The 19,429-nt window shown below is 39.7% G+C and overlaps 1 protein-coding gene across 1 annotated transcript in view; it reads left to right on the top strand.

Annotated features, from left to right (window-relative positions):
- Positions 1–19,429, top strand: part of fat4 (FAT atypical cadherin 4) — a 228,135-nt gene that overhangs the window by 143,810 nt on the left and 64,896 nt on the right. The window contains exons 5-6 of the mRNA XM_057849592.1: positions 223–1,145; positions 4,621–4,795. Of these exons, the coding sequence (XP_057705575.1) occupies positions 223–1,145; positions 4,621–4,795 (1,098 nt within the window). The remainder of the gene's footprint in view (positions 1–222; positions 1,146–4,620; positions 4,796–19,429) is intronic.

Raw genomic sequence — 19,429 nt, 5'->3', positions numbered from 1 at the left:
CAAGAGCAGAAACTGCTTTTTCAGTCTTGTCTGCGTTTTCTGTCATATACATATACTTTGTCATGAAAAAATGAGTTTCAAATTATCTATACTGTATCTGTAATATCTTTGTCGTATTCCCTCTAACACTAGTAGCTGACTCAATGGTTATCACATTATACACAGCCAGCAATATTTTGTCCCATCTAATTTTCTTAATTGGTCTAATCATCTGTCTTGCAGGTCCCAATGCACAGCTTCTTTACAAAATTACATCAGGTGATCCACAGGATCACTTTGTCATAACCAAAGAGGGGGTTTTGCAAACCAAGAAGGCCTTGGACAGGGAAACACAGTCCTTCTACAACCTGATGATCACGGTGAATGACCTGGCTCCGCCTCCGATGACCCGCTTCACCAGCACGGCCCAGGTGTCCATCATCCTCTTGGACGTCAACGACTGCCCGCCAACTTTCATCTCCCAAAAGATGACGTATATCCAGGAAAACACACCAGTGGACACGGTAGTGTTCACCGCCCATGCAACAGATGCTGACAGCGGTCCCAACAGCTATGTCGAATACTCTCTCAGAGGACCCTTCGGAAGCAAGTTCAGCATTGGTACCATAGCTGGTGATGTCAGGTTGATTGGAGAACTGGACCGAGAGGAGCTTGCTAACTACACTCTGACAGTTGTTGCCACTGATAAAGGCGAGCCACCGCTGTCATCCACCATGGATGTGACAATGTTGGTTCTGGACATCAATGATAACACACCGAGCTTCTCCCAGAATATCTACGATATTGAGATTGAGGAAAACACTTTGACAGGGACAGACATCATCCAGGTGTTTGCCACTGATGCCGACGAAGGCACCAACGGGCAAATACGCTTCTCTATCTCAGGCGGGAATTCAAACGGAGACTTCAGGATGGATTCAGTCACAGGGATGGTCTCGGTGGCCAAGCAGCTTGACCGTGAAGTCCAGTCTGCCTATTCACTGGTTGTTCAAGCTTCTGACCGTGGAAGCAGTCCTATGGTAGACCGGGCGACTGTCAACATCGTGTTGCTGGATGTCAATGACTGCTCGCCTACCTTTGAGCTTTCACCTTATACCGTCAATGTTCAGGAGAACCTTGAGGAGCTACAGAATAACATCCTGCAGGTGACTAGATTTTCGTTTGTCAAGTGGGTGACGTGATTAAGTTATTACAATGTAGATAACATTCACAGACAGGGTGTCTGAGTGAGCAGATTGCTGTATTTTGGAATGACAATCCTGAGACCTGAAATGAGAAAATTCCTTAAACTGATTTCTTGTAACTAACTCAATAAGTGCAGGTATGTGAGTAGATCACTACCACTAGCGAAGTGGTGTCTCTTCTAACCGCATGTCATGAGAAAAACATGAGTCAACTAATGATTTAATGATAGAGGACTATAATTTGTCCCGCCCAATTTGGGCTCCGTGGTATTTCACCGAAATATGCGGCTTGGCATAAATGCACTACAGAAGTCATTACGCTTATGACCACCATGGTGATTTAAATGAGCCACATATATAAATGGAGGAGAACGGCAAAATTCATGACTCTCAAATCAGTTGGGAATCAGAAAGTATGTTTCCCAGAGAAAATCTGATTGGGCGAATTGAATAAGTACTGAACTTCCTGCCCTCAACAATTACCTTCACGGTACTACTGTGATGAAATTAACCTTCTGGCGGTATACTGTTGCTCTCCAGTAGTCAGCATGAGATGTTGCTCAGGAATAATCTCTCCCATGTACTGTATGTGTGATGACAATCCATCGCGATTTTTAGTTCGCAGTCCAGTGTAATCGTAGTTAACACATCTACAGAACACAAGACAAGACAAGTTGTTTGAATCCAATCTTATCTTTCTTACTGTGCTTTCGTGGTGTTTTTTTTTTTTGTTCACTGAAGAATTAATTCACGATCGCATGAATGGTTGTTTACTGCGTACATTCCCTGCGATCAATCTTAAGTGTACCTAGTCTGTCGTCCAAAAACACCGCAATACAATTACCATAATTTTCTGACTGTATGGCGCTACTTTTTCCCTTCATTTTGAATCCTGCAGCTAATAGTCCAGTGCGGCTGATATGTTGATTTAATTGGGTTAATAGGTAACACTTTATTTGACAGCGGCGTCATAAGACTACCATAAGACCGTCATAATTGTGACATGACACTGTCATGGGCATTATTGAATACATCATCCGGCAAATTATGTCACTAACTCGATTTATGTCCAGCTCGGATCTTTTACATCTATGCAAAAGTGAGATAATTTGCCGGATGACAGAAAATGACATCCGTCATAAGCATTCATTAATGCTAATGGGAGTGTCATATCATAATTATGATTGTTTTATGACAGTTTAATAGTACCACTGTCAAATAAAGTGTTCCCAAATACCAGAACTAGCGATTATTGAAACAACTGGAAGAGTAACTGAAGAAATAATTATCAGAGAACATGAATTTTGAATGTTATTTACATCTGCTGCGCTGCAATGCATGCTAGGAGGCATGTTGGACGACAACAGTGTTGACAGCAGATGGCAGCAGAAGTTGACTGTCTCCCCCCAAGAGAGCAGTGATAGCCAAATGCTTCTTCATGAAGCAATGATGCTTTGCAGCCAATTGGTTCTCAAAGCTTCCTTATAGTCTTATGACAGTCTTATGATGCCGCTGTCAAATAAAGTGTTCCCGGTTAATATATTTTGGTGCAAATATCCTATAATACAATGAGGAAAGCTGCGGCTTATACAGTCCCTGACAAAAGTCTTGTCGCTTATCCATTTTGTAGAAACAATTGCTAATAACCATACTTTTAACTATTGAATTGGTTTCAGATATGGCTTATATGAAAGCTAAGACCCTCCCAAATTATGTTGAATGTACAAAAATATATATGTTGCACTGAAAAAAGATTTATCATTTAATGAAGACAGAAAGGTCAAATTTTGGCAAGACAAATGTTTTGTCACCTACAGGAAGTCGTGTGAAAATTGAACAAAAAATGTACTTCAAATACAAAAATATGTCACATAACATAAGCGAATTAAGTAGTGGTGCTGTGGGATCCAAATGTAATATTTTGTATGCCTTCCATGGGCTGCATCCGTGTGGTTCGGCAAGGATTCATACAATTTATTGATGAAGTCATCAGGAACATCATAAAAAGCAGTCTTGCATGCCTCCCAGTTCATCAACATTCTTGGGTTTCGTCTTCCATGCTTCCTCTTTAATCTTACCCCAGACATGCTCAATGATATTCATGTCTGGTGACTGGGCTGGCCAGTCCTGGAGGATCTTGATCTTCTTTGCCTTGAGGAACTTTGAGGTAGAGATTGAAGTATGCGATGGAGCACCATCCTGCTGCAGAATTTGTCCCTTTTTATGGTTAGGAATGTAAGAGGCAGCTAAGATTTGTTGATATTTCAGACTATTTATGTTGCCTTTCACCCTGCAAACCTCTCAGGGTGCAGACAATTAAAAAATCGTGTGGCGTTTGCCAAGGCCCACAGCCTGTCAAAAGGATGGACGCTGGAAAAGTGGCAAAAGGTGGATTTTTCAGATGAATCTTCCATTGAATAACACCACAGTCGCCACTAATATTGCAGGAGACCTACTGGAGCCCTCATGGATCCGAGATTCACTCAGAAAACAGTGAAGTTTGTTGGTGGCAAAATCATGGTCTGGGGTTACATCCAGTATGGGGGTTTGCGAGAGATCTACAGGGTGGAAGGCAACATAAATAGTCTGAAATATCAACAAATCTTAGCTGCCTCCGACATTCCTAAGCATAAAAAGGGACAAATTCCGCAGCAGGATGGTGCTCCATCGCATACTTCAATCTCTACCTCAAAGTTCCTCAAAGCAAAGAAGATCAAGATCCTCCAGGACATGAACAGAATTGAGCATGTCTGGGGTAGGATGAAAGAGGAAGCATGGAAGATGAAACCCAAGAATGTTGATGAACTCTGGGAGGGATGCAAGACTGCTTTCGTTGATGTTCCTGATGATTTCATCAATAAATTGTATGAATCCTTGCCGAAGCTCATGGAAGTCATACAAAATATTAAATTTGGATCTCACAGCACCTCTATTTAATTCGCTTATGTTATGTAACATATTTTTGTATTGTAAGTAGATTTTTTTTGTTCAATTTTCACACTACGTTCTGTAGGCGACAAAACTTATTCTTTCCAAAATTTAATCTTTATGTCTTCATTAAATGATAAATCTTTTTTCAGTGAAAGAAACATATTTTTTTACATTCAACATCATTTGGGAGGGTCTTAGCTTTCATATGAGCCATTTCTGAAACCAATTGAATATTTAAAAGTCAGGTTATTAGCAACTGTTTCTACAAAATGGATAAGCGACAAGACTTTTGTCAGGGACTGTAGTCTAGTGTGGCTTATCTATGAACAAATGCTGTCAGGTCAAATTTGGTGGGTGGGGGCTTATAGTCAGGTGCGCCTTATCGTCCGAAAATTATGCTAACCACATAAGGACCACATCAAAATTCCGTTGTTTCTCAGGAAACCTTTTTGGCATGAAAAACACTGTATTCATATACAAAAGAAACAATCTCCATTTGTTTCAGGTTGTCGCCAGGGACGACGACCAAGGCGCCAATGGCCAGCTAAGCTACATGCTCAGCGGCGGCAATGACGAAGGTGCCTTCAGCTTGTCGTCCAGTGGTCAACTGAGTCTGACTCAGACTTTGGACCGTGAAGCTCAAGGGAAATACGTCCTGCTGATCACAGCCACTGACTCGGGTAAGGCGGAATTCCGAGGTTGTCAGCTTCTGGCGTAAACGTTGATTTTTAGTTGGTTTTGCAAGACTGTATTTCATTTCCAGAATATATTTTTACACGTTATTGGGTTTGTCATGGTTTGGTCTGTCCCTGAACAGTTGGAATATAGTAAAATATTTTCAGGTTACCCAAGAAAAAACCAAATAGGATAGAATATACTGTTATAAACTTGCGTGCAGTCAACAAATATTTTGATTTCATGAAGTGTGCAGTGCTTCTGTTTCGTGTGGGTCGATAATCCAAACATTGGAGAATTCTTAGCTAGCATTTTTTTTTTTTTTTTTACGACTTTGTACCCACAAGTCCATTGAGCGGCGTAGCATCTTTGGTTTATTTGGATACGGCGGTGGAGTTTGTTGTAGTCAGATAAAAGCTTAACTTGTTATTGCGCGGAGGCCAGTTAATGTGCAGTTAAATGACTACATGCTTTGCCTTGTTGCAGCCAAATCACATGGTGTCCCGGCTAAGTATATGTTTTGCCCCCCTCACCCTGAGCCACTCCAGCATAGTTGTCATGATCTATGGGTGGTTCTGTATCATTCCTGGACTGTGTAGAGGCGTTGGTGAGAATTCTTTCAACTGCTGCGAAGATTTGCATTGAATAGTCCCCGGAGAGTGGAATGAAGGACTGCAGGGAGTCCTCAGTATTTGGCTTATGATCAAAGTCTTTGGTATGGTTGCTGACGGACAGTGCTGAACTCCAAATTTGAACGACCTCGCTACAACACCATAAATTTAAAAGAACAAAAGATGAAATTTTATTTTTACTCCTCAAAAAGGCTGTTTTTAATCATGTCTTTCTGCTAGTGAAACCATTTTTATCACGTATATTTTCTCTGTGTGATGCTCCAAATTGGTGACAGCCCATAAATAGAAGCTATTGAGAAGGAAAATAGAAAAAACCTGTTCCAGGGTCCAACTGTCGCCATCATAAAATCCCTGTAGAGCAGTGTTTTCAATTAGCGTCTTTACGGTCATGCACTGCCACCAAGGTGAAGCAACTTTTAAAATTAAAAAATAAAAACATTGACGTAGCACTGTTAATTTTAAACGAAACAAGCATTTTCTTCGCATTTTATAACAGTTTCTGGGTATCGTAAACAGTGCCACGATAGAAAGACATGTAGTTCTTGAAAGATAATAGTTAGCACGAGTTATAATAATTTGATATTAAAACCCCTCTCAATGTTTTCGTTTTAATAACATTTGTAAAATTTTAAATCAGGAAATAAACTAGCAGCTCGCCATTGTTGTTGGCGTCACAGGACGGTGACGCCACATGGCCACGCTGCCGTACTTCACTGTGTCACTCTTTAACTATGTAAGGTAGTGATTTAAATACACCACAAGGTGTCAATGGCGAGTTTTAGATTAATAAGATCAAGCCAATGAGTGCGTTTTGTCCCTTGACTGATGCCGTAGTTTCCTGTTTAGTGCAGGTCCTTTGTGATTTACGTTCATTTGAGTGTTGTCTTCACAACAAACAAGACTCCTGATAATGGCTCCCAGCATCATAGTTTGTATATTTAATGTATTTGTTGAGCTAAACGAGTTGTTAAAATGTTTAAATAGAGTTTGACCAAAGTTTGTGGGGCTGTCAAATGATTGAAATTTTTAATCGAGTTAATCACAGCTTAAAAATAAATCAATCGTAATTAATCGCAATTCAAACCATCTATAAAATATGCCATCTTTATCCGTAAATTATTGTTGGAATGGAAAGAAGACACAAGACGGATATATACACTCAACATACTGTACATAAGTACTGTATTTGTTTATTATAACAATAAATCAACAAGATTGCATTACCATTATTAACATTCTGTTAAAGCGATCCATGGATAGAAAGACTTGTAGTTCTTAAAAGATAAATGTTTGTACAAGTTATAGAAATTTTATATTAAAACCCCTCTTAATGTTTTCGTTTTAATAAAATTTGTAAAATTTTCAAACAGAAAATAAACTAGTAGCTCGCCATTGTTGATGTCAATAATTACACAATGCTCATGGATGGTGCTGAAACCCACAAAGTCAGTCGCACCCATGCGCCAGCAGAGGGTGAAAAAACACACCAAAAAACACAAAGTAACAAATGGACATGAATCTGTTTGAGCTAGGCATGTGCGTTAATTGTGTCAAATATTTTAACGTGATTAATTTAAAAAATTAATTACCGCCCGTTAACGCGATAATTTTGACAGCCCTAATATTTTGCATATCTATTTTGATTGTGAATTTGTGAATGCCACTTCTCTTTGCACTGTTGTTTAACTGTGTGAGAATAGGGCCTCGTGAATATAGATTGAAACAATTTTCTCTCTGTGAACATTATTTTTTGAGAGATATGAATAATATTTTTGTTGTATTTTCACTGTATGATACCCAGTCTCCTTTCTCTCTGCCTTACACCCCACTGTGGATTAAAGGAAAACTACGGCGTCAGTCAAGGGACAAAACACACTCATTGGCTCGATCCCTAATTAATTTAAAACTTGCCATTGACACCTTGTGGCGTATTTTAAATCACTACCTTACAAAATTAAGAGTGACACGCTTTTTTTTAATTTGTTTTTTTTAAAGGGTGACACTTGAAATTCCGGCAGCGTGGCCATGTGACATCATCGCCCTGTGATGTCAACAACAATGGCGACCAACTAGTTAAAATAATTTAACAAATTTTATTGAAAAGAAGACATTAAGAGGGGTCTTAATATCAAAATATTATAACTCATACTAAGATTAATATTTTAAGAACTAGATGTCCTTCTATCCGTGGTTCCCTTTAATGAAAAATGATCTGCCATTTGAGTTCAAAATACACAATAGCTGAAGAATTATAGTAGACCTAACATTTACTTGTAATGAGTATGGCTTTCGTTGCCATGATGACCAGGGGTGGAACTAGGGCATTGCAGCTAGGTGAGCGGCCAATTGTTAGAGCATAGTGTGCCCTCAGAAAAACATTAAAAGCCGTATTCATATTTTTACTCATAACCTGATTGTAGACTACTGGCACAAACTTGTGCTGGTTATCAGAATCTAAAAAGAGAATAACTAGACTTAGCATCCTCCTAACATAGCAATACAAAAACATTAGAGGAGAGTTAAATGAGACAGGAGCATCTCATACTAGAGAAAAGTTCATGTATATATATATATATATATATATATATATATATATATATATATATATATATATATATATATTTTTTTTTTAGCTATTTCGGTCGAATTCCAAACATTATGTCTCTACCTTTTAATAATAAACCCTCCAACTCAGTTTAAGCAGCATTAACAGATTGGTTGTTCTCGTGGATATCACTTTTTTTTTTTTTTTTTTTTTTTAATCATTTATGTGGCTATTGTAGCTATTGATACAGAAAGTATTGGGGGAAAAAAACTACATCCTAGCAAGGCAGGCTTGTGAAGTTGGTGTTTTATACGTTTGCTTCTGCATAATTAATGCTGTCTCTACACGTTTGTATCGATTTTTTTTTTCTCACGTTACATGGATGTAGGTGCACGTCTGTGCCTCCACGGTTTCTTCATGTTATATTTATGCATTTACTCGCTTGAAAATTCTGTTCAGAAGTGTGTGCCACATGGACAGAGCTGCCCGACGAGTGAACATACTAATTTAGTGCTGGACGGCTTTTTTGCACTGTTCACATGGAGTCCATATTTAGAGCCCTCGAAAGTGCTTCCAAAATATTTTGACAAGACATTTTCAGTACAATGTTGGTGAGAGGCAGCAAAAGGGAGAGAGAGAGAAAGGATTTGGGTTAGAATATCAAAATATCAAAAAACCCATAATCAAGAGCCCAGTCTAAATTATCCAGTGTTTTTCTCACATTTTTGAGGCCTGGGCCCCGAGACGACAGGGCAAAACGTTTCTCCCAGGCACGATTTGGCACGACGAATTGAAAAGGTGGACGCTGCAGACATTTCTCCGCGTCTCCAGTCTAGCTCGTTTGTGACCACATTGACATTTTAAAGCCTGTCTTTATCCCCCCCCAACCCTGTGATGCTAGATCTTAGCCCAAACACATGTGGCGCAAAGACAAATGAGCCTGTCAGACAAGATATCAGCAGTGAGACTACAATTAGGTGGAAGTTTAAATCCCAGTTGTTTTATAACTTCCCCCGCGGAGTGTTTTGGCCTTTTTCTGTAATGTTACCTCAAGTCTTCCTAGTAATATTCCAGCTTTAATTCAATCTGCCCAGTGCCATCAGAATCAGGAATTGTATATTTGCAATTGGTCTTCATACGGTGCGGGCCCGATCACGACATTTTAAGAGGATCGGAATCAGGTGTATAAGATCTGGATTTTAAAATGTATTTATTTCTTTAAAATTGTTAACTAATTGGCTGCACTTGACAGAAACCAATGTTCAATCCGTTTTGACTGCCAGCTACCCAGTCGTTATTTGATTGAACGCCTATCGCCATCAATGGCAGTGAAACATGATCACGCCAGCCTTCCCAGTTGAAATGGACTTGATGTCTTTATTGTCTATGGCAGTGAATGAGTTTAGCAACAAATCAATCCCGAGGAATGGTACCCCTACTTACGATATTAATTGGTTCTGGAAGTACTCTCGTAACGAGAAAATTTCATTAAAGACGTGTTTTACCTTCAAATGCCCTAATCCGTTCCAAGAACTACTGACACGCCACATTAGATTTTATAATTGGGGTAAAACCGGAATAAAACAACAGCCAAACACATTTGAATCATTCCATATACTTAACTTAACCGTTAAAACATGTAATGAAGTAAATAATAGAACAAAATGCAAAGAAAAAAAATATTTATACAATATATCTTACCTTTCGAGTGAGGCAATGTCCTCTTATGCGAGATTGATGGTGCCTATCGCCTATTTCACTCTTCATGACACAAAAACGCGAGGAGACCTATCCTTTAATGTGTAATGTAATTAACCGTCTTCGGGTTTAAAAAAAAATTGTGAGACTAAAACACGAGGATCCTTGTGTTAATTTGGCTCAGACGTCGACCCGCTATAGCAACAATAACACTGTCGCGCCTGTGCACATCATCATAGAGGTAAGCTCTTAAGCCCGAACCCGACCTGGCCCAAAATGTCAATTATTTATTTAGTTACTTATTTAGTTAATTATTACTTTTTTGATAAATATATATTTATATATGTATACATACTAAAACAATGTATGGATGTTAAACTAAGGAATACTTGTTATAAAATAAATAATTTGGATAAAACAAAGAAGGCGCTGTATTGTAATTGCAAAGAGGAGCCGCAGAGTCAGTGCATACCTGCACACGTAAACGCTGTGGCCCCGCCCTCTTTTGAATCTTCCCCTTCCGCCCTGGCACTCTCCGCGTGTCTGCATCCTGGTATTACCTTTTCGATATGGTGCAGCAAGAAGTGAAAAACTCAAGACGGAGGAATTGAAAAGGCAAACATGCACCGGTAGAAGTGGGGTATGGAAAGGCTTCAAACTGATTGTTGAAGATGCTATACAGAAACCTGTGTCGCTTTCGCTGAATGTAAATGAATGTGGCGCTTTGCTGTCATTTGGGAAATATATTTAACACATTTTTCCAGCATTATTTCGTCATGTAAATGCACTTATAATGATCATTAAAATATTTAGACTATTTAAACATTAGGAAAGCGTTTTTTTTCTGCCAACTCTAAGAAATTAAAATAAATGTCAAATCCACTGTCTGCCTAATAGAACAGCCACACAAATATAAATGATATAAATGTTTATTGAATATTCATCTTACAGTATTGTTTAAATGGGAGAATTTGTTACAAAAGACAGGCTTTAATATGTTATCATTATGCACAGGCATCGTCACAAATGTGATCACACAAATACAACCAGTAGCTACTCCCTTTTTCCAAACAGTGGTCTGTCCAGGTCTGACTGACGTATCGCATTCCCGCATTTCCTCCTTCTCCTGAGTCCTCACAAACAAAACGTAAAATTTCAGGGTTTTTATTGGGCTCGGGCCTACAAATAAAACATAAAATTTCAGGGTTTTTTTCGGGCTCGGGCCTGCAAATGAAGTTAATTGATCGGGCTCAGGCCAGGTCGGGCTTTAATACCCGCGGGCTGGGTCGGGTCCGACTGGATTTTTATGGCCCGATCTTACCTCTACGTCATCATATGGCGACACCCAAATTGAAACACAGGTTTCCGTATATGGTGTACAACAATCAATTTGAATCCTTTCCATATCCCACTTCTACCGCAGTTGTTTGCTTCTCAATTCCCGTCTTTAGTTTGTTTTTCACTCCTATAGCTGCTCCATTTCGAAAAAGGAAATACCAGGATGCTCGCGGAGGGCGCCAGGGCGCAGGAGGGGAAGATTGAAGAGAGAGCAGGACCACTGTGTTCACATGCGCAGGCATGCACAGCGCCTTTCCTGTTTTATCCAAATTATTTATTCTATTTAACATCCATACATCGTTTTAGTACAACTATATGAATATATATTTATCTTTTAAAAAGTTAGCGAGAGAGAAGTCGGCCCGACCCGATCGTAAATAATCACACATAAGTCGCTCCAGAGTATAACACGTACCCTCTGCCAAACTATGAAAAAAATTGCGACTTATGCTCCTTTCCCACTGAAACTAGTGGGTCAACACGCGTTTTTTCCAAGCCGATGCAACCCACTAGCAATTGGCATTTGGCACCTTTCCCATTGACAAAAAGAAGCCGTGTCTTTTTTTTTTTTTTTTTTTACCCGTCTAACCCCCCCACCCCTTCTCAGCCGTGCGTAAGGTTACGTGACGTCACCACGCTAAGATGCGCGTCGACTAGAGCTGTCCCGACTAGTCGAGGTAGTCGACGTCATCGATGACGTAAATCCGTCGACGAGCACAACATGCCGTCGACGGTTAATGAAGGGTTAAAAAAATATATGCGTGGAAAGTTAGAATGTCGGATGCCATGTTTGCAAGCAGGGAAAGCGGCACAAAGCCAAAAAAAGCGCACCAGAGTGTCCAAAACATTGACTTATTTCAAAGAAACAAAGGAGAGTACACTCTTCTGTCCAGTCTCTTCAGTGCCAAGCTTGGCTGCACGTCGGCCGTGAATAAACATCTCAAGCGCCTTCACGCAGTGTGTAAGTTTTTTTTTTTTTTCCTTTCATTTTTTGTACACCAGAGGGTGCTGTCGCCTTACTAAATAATAATGTTTCATTGACAATGGGCCTATAAGTGCTATTAGTATTGTTCGTAATGCTAATTGAGAGGATTATTTCATGTTATGGTTTATTTTATGGTATAGTAAATTATATAAGGTTAAAAGGTCATAAATATATACAGTATATACAGTGATTGCACTCAAGGGAGAGATTGTCAATGATAAGGTAATAAGGTAAAGGCAATTCATATAGGCAATTCATTGATATATAAATAAGGTTTAAAAGGAAAAAGGTGAAAAGTTTTTGTTAATTTCTAATTGTGTTGCATTATTTGTGTGCGCCGTAGCTCTTTCGGTGTGTTTACATCAAGGATGGAATAAAAGTTGTAAACCATCAGTTTAAGAGACCATCTTTTCAATCGGGATGCTACACTAGTTAATTCTATCAGCATTTGAACTCATTGTTTATTTGTGATTTATTATTGTTATTTACGTGTTTATTTGTACTTTAATAAATGATTTGAGTGTTCCAATATGTTTTTTTTTTGATAAGCGTCAACAAAAATTTCATTGCTAAATTAGTTAAAAAATAATAATAATAAATAAATAAATAATTAATTATTAGATTAGTCGACTAATCGCAAAAATAGTCGGCTGACTAATCGGGAGAAAATTAGTCGTTTGGGACAGCCCTAGCGTCGACAAGTGCGACCGAATTCAAGGAAGTAAACAATGCAGAGCAACATGGAAGCCTCCTTTCCGTTAATGTTTTCTGTTTTCATGCTTTTTACTGCCCTCAAAATGGTCGAAATGCAGCAAAGGATCAACACTCTGCTTGTGCTGAGGCAAAGTAGACGATGTGAATTTTGGTTTGAAATTGAAAGGAGTCGTGTTAATCACAGAAGGAGGAGAAGAGCCTTTGGCGTGTTAAATGGGAGGCGACTGGCACGTTGTTATGACCCATCACGTAAGAGCCTACGTCACCACGTAGATTAGGGTGTTGACTGTTGACCCGCGGTTTTACTTTCACACTGCATGACGATCAGAGCCGAGGTGATTTTAACGCGGGTCGCTTGGCGGGTTGATTGACACGGGTCGAGGCGGGTCACTGCACCTTTCCCACTGCCACCAAAAGCCGATTGTTAGTGGGTTGACATAGGTTTTTTGGCCAGTGGGAAAGGGATATTATAGTCCCAAAAAATACGGTAATTACCTTATAAATTGTGGCCCCTCAAGCTACGGCTCAAAGTCCCCGGTACGAGAGTGCATAAAGATCACAAGCGGAACATTTTCCCCTCTTTGTTTACAGAAAAAGCTGTTTACAACATTCCTGAGAAAACAGCTATGTTTTATTGCCAAGATCTAGCATCAGCTTCAGGCAAAATGCAAAAATACCGGAAAATTTATGGTTTACTCTACCTGAATCCCACGGCTACAAAAATATCACTGCAGTACTGTACACAGGAACAACTAGGGCTTAGGTAAAAGCTGTAAAAGTGTAAACAAAGAAGTTTAAATGATGTTGCTTGTAAGCTCTTTGAGAGATTTTTTTTTGTCATAGTCTGTGTGTGGTGGTGAGAACGTCCTCAGGGCACACTGACATGCCCTGGCAGCATCCGGCACATTTATTAAAGAGAAGCTATAGTAAATCGTTAAACCCATGCCCATTATGGTGGATATGGTCACACAGAAAGCATATTCTCAGTGTTTGTTTGTGTGGATTTTTTTAAGTGTTGGCTGAAATATCTGGGCATCTCTCTGGGGTGACGAAAGCTGTGTTAAAACAGAAACACAGTTGATTGTTAAATATATATTCTTCCAGGGAGCAAGTCAATGCCTTACACCCGTGATGAATAGGAGAGAACAAGAAAACATGTCCGCAAACCTCTTAGCTAACAGTACAAAGGCATAAATTGTCTCATCGTAGTATTTGTACAGTATTCGTCAATAATGTCTCAATTGAGGAAACCACTAATTACAGCTAATTACAGCTTCAAACAACTCCAAACTATCCAACAATTTAATATGCATTATAGTCGCCTTTAAGCCTATTTTTAAAGTCATTTTAAGGTATTTTATTGCTGTCACAATTACTTGCTAACCAGACGCTAACTGGTGCTCACAGGCAAGTTTGCACGTCATTTATAATCAGATGTTCTCTGTGGTTTCTCTCGGTGCGCGTTTTGGGTGGAAATAACTTTGGGCAGTGTATAGAAAATAAAACGTTTAAAAGGTGGTTTGCTTGCGTGTGCCTTGGCTAGGTGCACCTTTTTATGATGTTTTCTCTGCCGGCCAGCACGTTACATTCTTACTATGCTACTTTTATCACAGCTAGTACTTACTGCTCCACAAAACGGCTTTTGATAGGTGTCCAAAAGTTACAAGACACTTTTATTTGGATGGTAATGGGTATTTTGAGCAGTTTAGTACTAGCCTATTTTAGGGCTGTTCGATTTTGTCTAACAAGAAAATCCAGAGTATTTTCTGTCAAACCCGATTTTCCGACATCGATTACGATTTCTTGGCAAGATAAAAATAATGACAAATAAAATGTTCGGAATGTCTCATATTTAAACTTTTTTTTTCTTTATTAGCAGTAAAGGTGCCAGTGAATTTAATTAATTAATTAATTAAATTAAGAGCATTTTATTCATACAACGGACTCCTGCTCTGTTCTTAATTAAAGCAATAATGAAAGAAGAAAGTGCGTATACCATTTGAAACAAAATCAAACATGAGAAAAGGTCTGTAAATCACATATTCTGTTAGCAAGTCAATCAGTCAACCAGCGAGCCAGCCAGTCAATCAAGTCAGTCAGGTGAAGTAGGTAGGTCAGCAGCCAGGCTAAGGGTGATGTGCTGTCGTATTTCTCTCTGGTCTAACATAAATTGATGATTAGTGCAAAACTGTCACTCAATAATAACAATATGCAAGGTGGCAATCACCCTGTCTAAACAAACACAAATACGCACCCCAGTGAAGGTAACAAACACAATGATCCCTTAGGTTTATGAGCACCTCATGTATACATAAGGCGTCAGGTCAAACACATTAATGGGCCAATGAAAAATATGCATATATATTCTATTTTCAAATGTAGACCCATGCATTTTGCCAAAATATGTTATTATATTAAAACAAAGAACATGGCATGCTTTTAGTTACTGTAATCTAGTAGCAGCAATCTTGACAGGAAAATGAGAAAGAGGGACCAAAACGGACATGCATATATACTTTCATACTTGTTATATAGTGCAATATACACTCAGCCAGATGTGGCGCTATATTACTGTCTGTCTGTGTGCCGATGAAGTAAATGAGGAAGTGATGAGCGTTTCAAGGCTGCATGTTTTATTTGACAATCCAGTGCAATCATTCTACATATACAGCGACACTTTAAGTACATCATGAGATAAAACACTTACTCATGGCGTTATGCAATTTGTGTCCAAAGTTAGCTGGTACGGTGGCCGATAGATGTCAGGCGAAATGCAAAAGTCCATACACTTTGCAAATACAAACAAATTTGAGTCCATTTTGCAGTAAATTGGCGGTCCTGAGATATTCATTTCAAGTGATGACGTCACTCTAAGCCCCTCATTTACTGCAAAATGGTCCCGAAGTGGTGCCATTCATTTGTGATACGTTCGTGCTAGTGGTTAGGACACCCCTCTGTTATTGAGAGGGTTGGTACGCTCCATTAGCCGTGTGAGCTAAGCTAAGGAAAAGCTATATGTGACGTCACCACTTGCAATTACTATCTCAATAAAAGCATAATACTGTATCTACAAAACTGTTGCAGCACAAAAGATTGACACAATTCTTAATTGAAGTAGGGGCTAGCTGAACTCAGAATTACCTATAAAAGAATTGTAAATTTCTCTAAAATGAAAGCAGCACAAACAAAACTTTTACAGCACAAACGATTGACATCATTTTTATATAAATTTTCATCTGATGAGGGGGCAACTTCACGGAGGTCTTTTAGAGATGGTCAGAAAGCACATACTAGTATAGCAATATACAAAGTGTCGTTCTTTGAAAAAAACATTTTTTTATTTACTTCTGGGTCATCCTCTTGACGTCGTGCTGTAGGATTTTGCTGTTGCACTGCGGGTTTTTGCTGTTGTGCTGTGGGTCTTTGCATTCGTCTTGCGAGCCTTTTGCATTCGTGCTGCGAGCCATTTGCTGTCGTGTTGTGGCAATTGGGGTTCGTGCTTTTGGCAATTTGCAATCGCGCTTTAGGAATTGGGGTAGTGGCAGTTTGCATTCGAGCTTTTTTTCTTTGCATTTCGCATGACACCTCTGGGCCACCATAAGCTGGGCAAAAGTAGCAGAATCGCCGGTAGCCATGATTGTTGTTGTTCTTGTTGTTTAAGACGGCAGGCTCTTGTGGGAGGAAGTGGATATGCAGAGGAACGGCGGCTTTAATAAACCGAAATGGTGCGGTTTAGAGATCAAACGTACCGATTTAAATGTTTTTAACATCGTTTTAACCAGAAAAGTCTGCTTCGGGTCAAAACTGATTAATCGAACAGCCTCAGCCTATTTGATTTTGTGGTATTACTGTGCTTTTAATCTGCAAATAATGTCTTACTGTATGTTCAGTATTTCTACTTTCCGGATATTCTACAACAGTCTGAATGATGGTGTCTTTGTCATGAGAACACAATAGTAAAATCACTTCATTAAGTTTTACCACAAGCCTTAAAATCTTGGAATTTGGAGACTACTTCCGTGGTTTGGTTCAAACCACTAAATCTTAGTAGCATACGGAGAACAAGTTAAGGCAAAGGCAATCATTCAACAAATTAAAAAATAGGTCTAATTTGAGGTTTTATTTGATGTATTTTGCTTATTAGAAGTACAGTGGGGCAAATAAGCATTTAGTCAACCACCAATTGTGCAAATTCTCCTACTTGAAAAATTTAGAGAGACCTGTAATTGTCAACATGGGTAAACCTCAACCATGAGAGACAGAATGTGGAAAAAACAAACAAAAAATCACATTGTTTGATTTTTAAAGAATATATTTGCAAATCATGGTGGAAAATAAGTAATTTGTCAATACCAACATTTCGTCTCAATACTTTGGTATGTACCCTTTGTTGGCAATAACGGAGGCCAAACGTTTTCTGTAACTCTTCACTCTTCGCTTGGTGTAAAGAAATCAACTGTGGGAGCAATTATTAGAAAATGGAAGACATACAAGACCACTAATAATCTCCCTCGAGCCGGGGCTCCATGCAAGATCTCACCACGTGGCGTCAAAATGATAACAAGAACGGTAAGCAAAAATCCCAGAAACACACGAGGGGGACCTAGTGAATGACCTACAGAGAGCTGGGACCACAGTAACAATGGCTACTATCAGTAACAGAATGCGCCGCCAGGGACTCAAATCCTGCCAGACGTGTCCCCTTGCTGAAGCCAGTACACGTCCAGGCCCGTCTGCAGTTCGCTAGAGAGCATTTGGATGATCCAGAAGAGGACTGGGAGAATGTGTTATGGTCAGATGAAACCAAAATAGAACTTTTTGGTAGAAACAAAGGTTCTCGTGTTTGGAGGAGAAAGAATACTGAATTGCATCCGAAGAACACCATACACACTGTGAAGCATGGGGGTGGAAACATCATGCTTTGGGGCTGTTTTTCTGGAAAAGGACCAGGACGACTGATCCGTTTAAAGGAAAGAATGAATGGGGCCATGTATCGAGAGATTTTGAGTGAAAATCTCCTTCCATCAGCAAGGGCATTGAAGATGAGATGTGGCTGGGTCTTTCAGCATGACAATGATCCCAAACACACAGCCAGGGCAACAAAGGAGTGGCTTCGTAAGAAGCATTTCAAGGTCCTGGAGTGGCTCAGCCAGTCTCCAGATCTCAACCCCATAGAAAATCTGTGGAGGGAGTTGACAGTCCGTGTTGCCCAACGACAGCCCCAAAACACTGCTCTAAAGGAGATCTGCATGGAGGAATGGGCCAAAATACCAGCAACAGTGTGTGAAAAGCTTGTGAAGAGTTACAGAAAATGTTGGGCCTCCGTTATTGCCAACAAAGGGTACATAACAAAGTATTGGGATGAACTTTTGGTATTGACCAAATACTTATTTTCCACCATGATTTGCAAATAAATTCTTTAAAAATCAAACGATGTGATTTTCTGTTTTTTTTTTTCCACATTCCGTCTCTCATGGTTGAGGTTTACCCATGTTGACAATTACAGGCCTCTCTAATATTTTCAAGTGGGAGAACTTGCACAATTAGTGGTTGACTAAATACTTATTTGCCCCACTGTATCTGTAATGGTTTGTAGATATGTTTTTTTTTTGTGCTGAGCTTGTGAGAAATCGTGTGTTTACTCTGTGGTGTTCAGTATTGGGGACATCTCTCAGCCCAGCTGAGGCCATTCACTGGGGGTTGCTTTGGACAAGGTCACATTAAAAGGAGCTTTGTCGCAAGGCAACAGGTTCTCAGAGGCGGAAAAATGTCAATTTCACCTACTCTGTGGCCAATGTTCTCTCATTTTATTTACACCGGCCCTTACAGGCACAATCGAGCCGCAGTCCATAAAGCGTAATTAAGTGTTTAGCCCTGAGCTTCTATCCACAGATGGGCCATCTTGAAAATTTACACATGCATCCATCTCTTATGGTCAGCCTGTTCTCGGTTTAATGAATCCGGTTGTTTGAACATCTCTGTTTTTCAGTGTGCGTCTCGGCTCAGCATTTTTGTTTCGGCGGAAAACATCAGTCAGACACTTATTGAAGGGACAGATTATCCCTTGTCCTAGCAAAGACACCCAAACCTCAGTTTTAGCGCAGCTTAGGCTGGCCAACTCGGGGCAACTTGCAGCCTTTCCCAGAAGGTGGGAGCCTCAGTTTCTTCAGAATCAACACCCTGCCCCCCCCCTTCGTGCACCCCCCAAGCAGTGTGTGCTGTCATAGCAGCTGCAGCCATCAGAAAACAGATCGCTTAATCGCCATTAACACATGCATTTGTACCCCCTCCTGTTCGCAAAGCATGGCTATGGCACCTTCTTGGTGGTTAATGTGATTTGTCCGGTGGAAATGTACACTAATAAGGTGCTTAGACCCTGCCATATGTTTACGCGAGACAATGCTTTGTGAACTGAGAGGCTTATACGGGGGTGAAAAAAACTGTCTGTGGCTTTTTAGAGTAGAAGAGGAAGCAACAGATGGTCACATGGTCTCGTTTAGTCTCGTAGCCCCAAAAGCTTGTTATTTTAGACACCGAGTGCTTGGAGTTGCTCCGGGTTTCTCCATATGAGGCTGCTCAGATATGGTTCAGCAATTAGCGGACCACAAGGAGTTAAAAAAACAGCCTTACTGGATTTTTTTTTTTTTTGGGGGGGGGTCAAGTAGAGGTTGATGTTGTGAACTTTTTCCCCTAGGAGAGCATGATTAATAAATTGTAATAATTTTTA

The sequence above is a fragment of the Corythoichthys intestinalis genome, chromosome 11, assembly GCF_030265065.1.
Source record: "Corythoichthys intestinalis isolate RoL2023-P3 chromosome 11, ASM3026506v1, whole genome shotgun sequence".
Classification (NCBI taxonomy): Eukaryota; Metazoa; Chordata; class Actinopteri; order Syngnathiformes; family Syngnathidae; genus Corythoichthys; species Corythoichthys intestinalis.
This window is presented reverse-complemented; position numbering and strand designations above follow the sequence as displayed.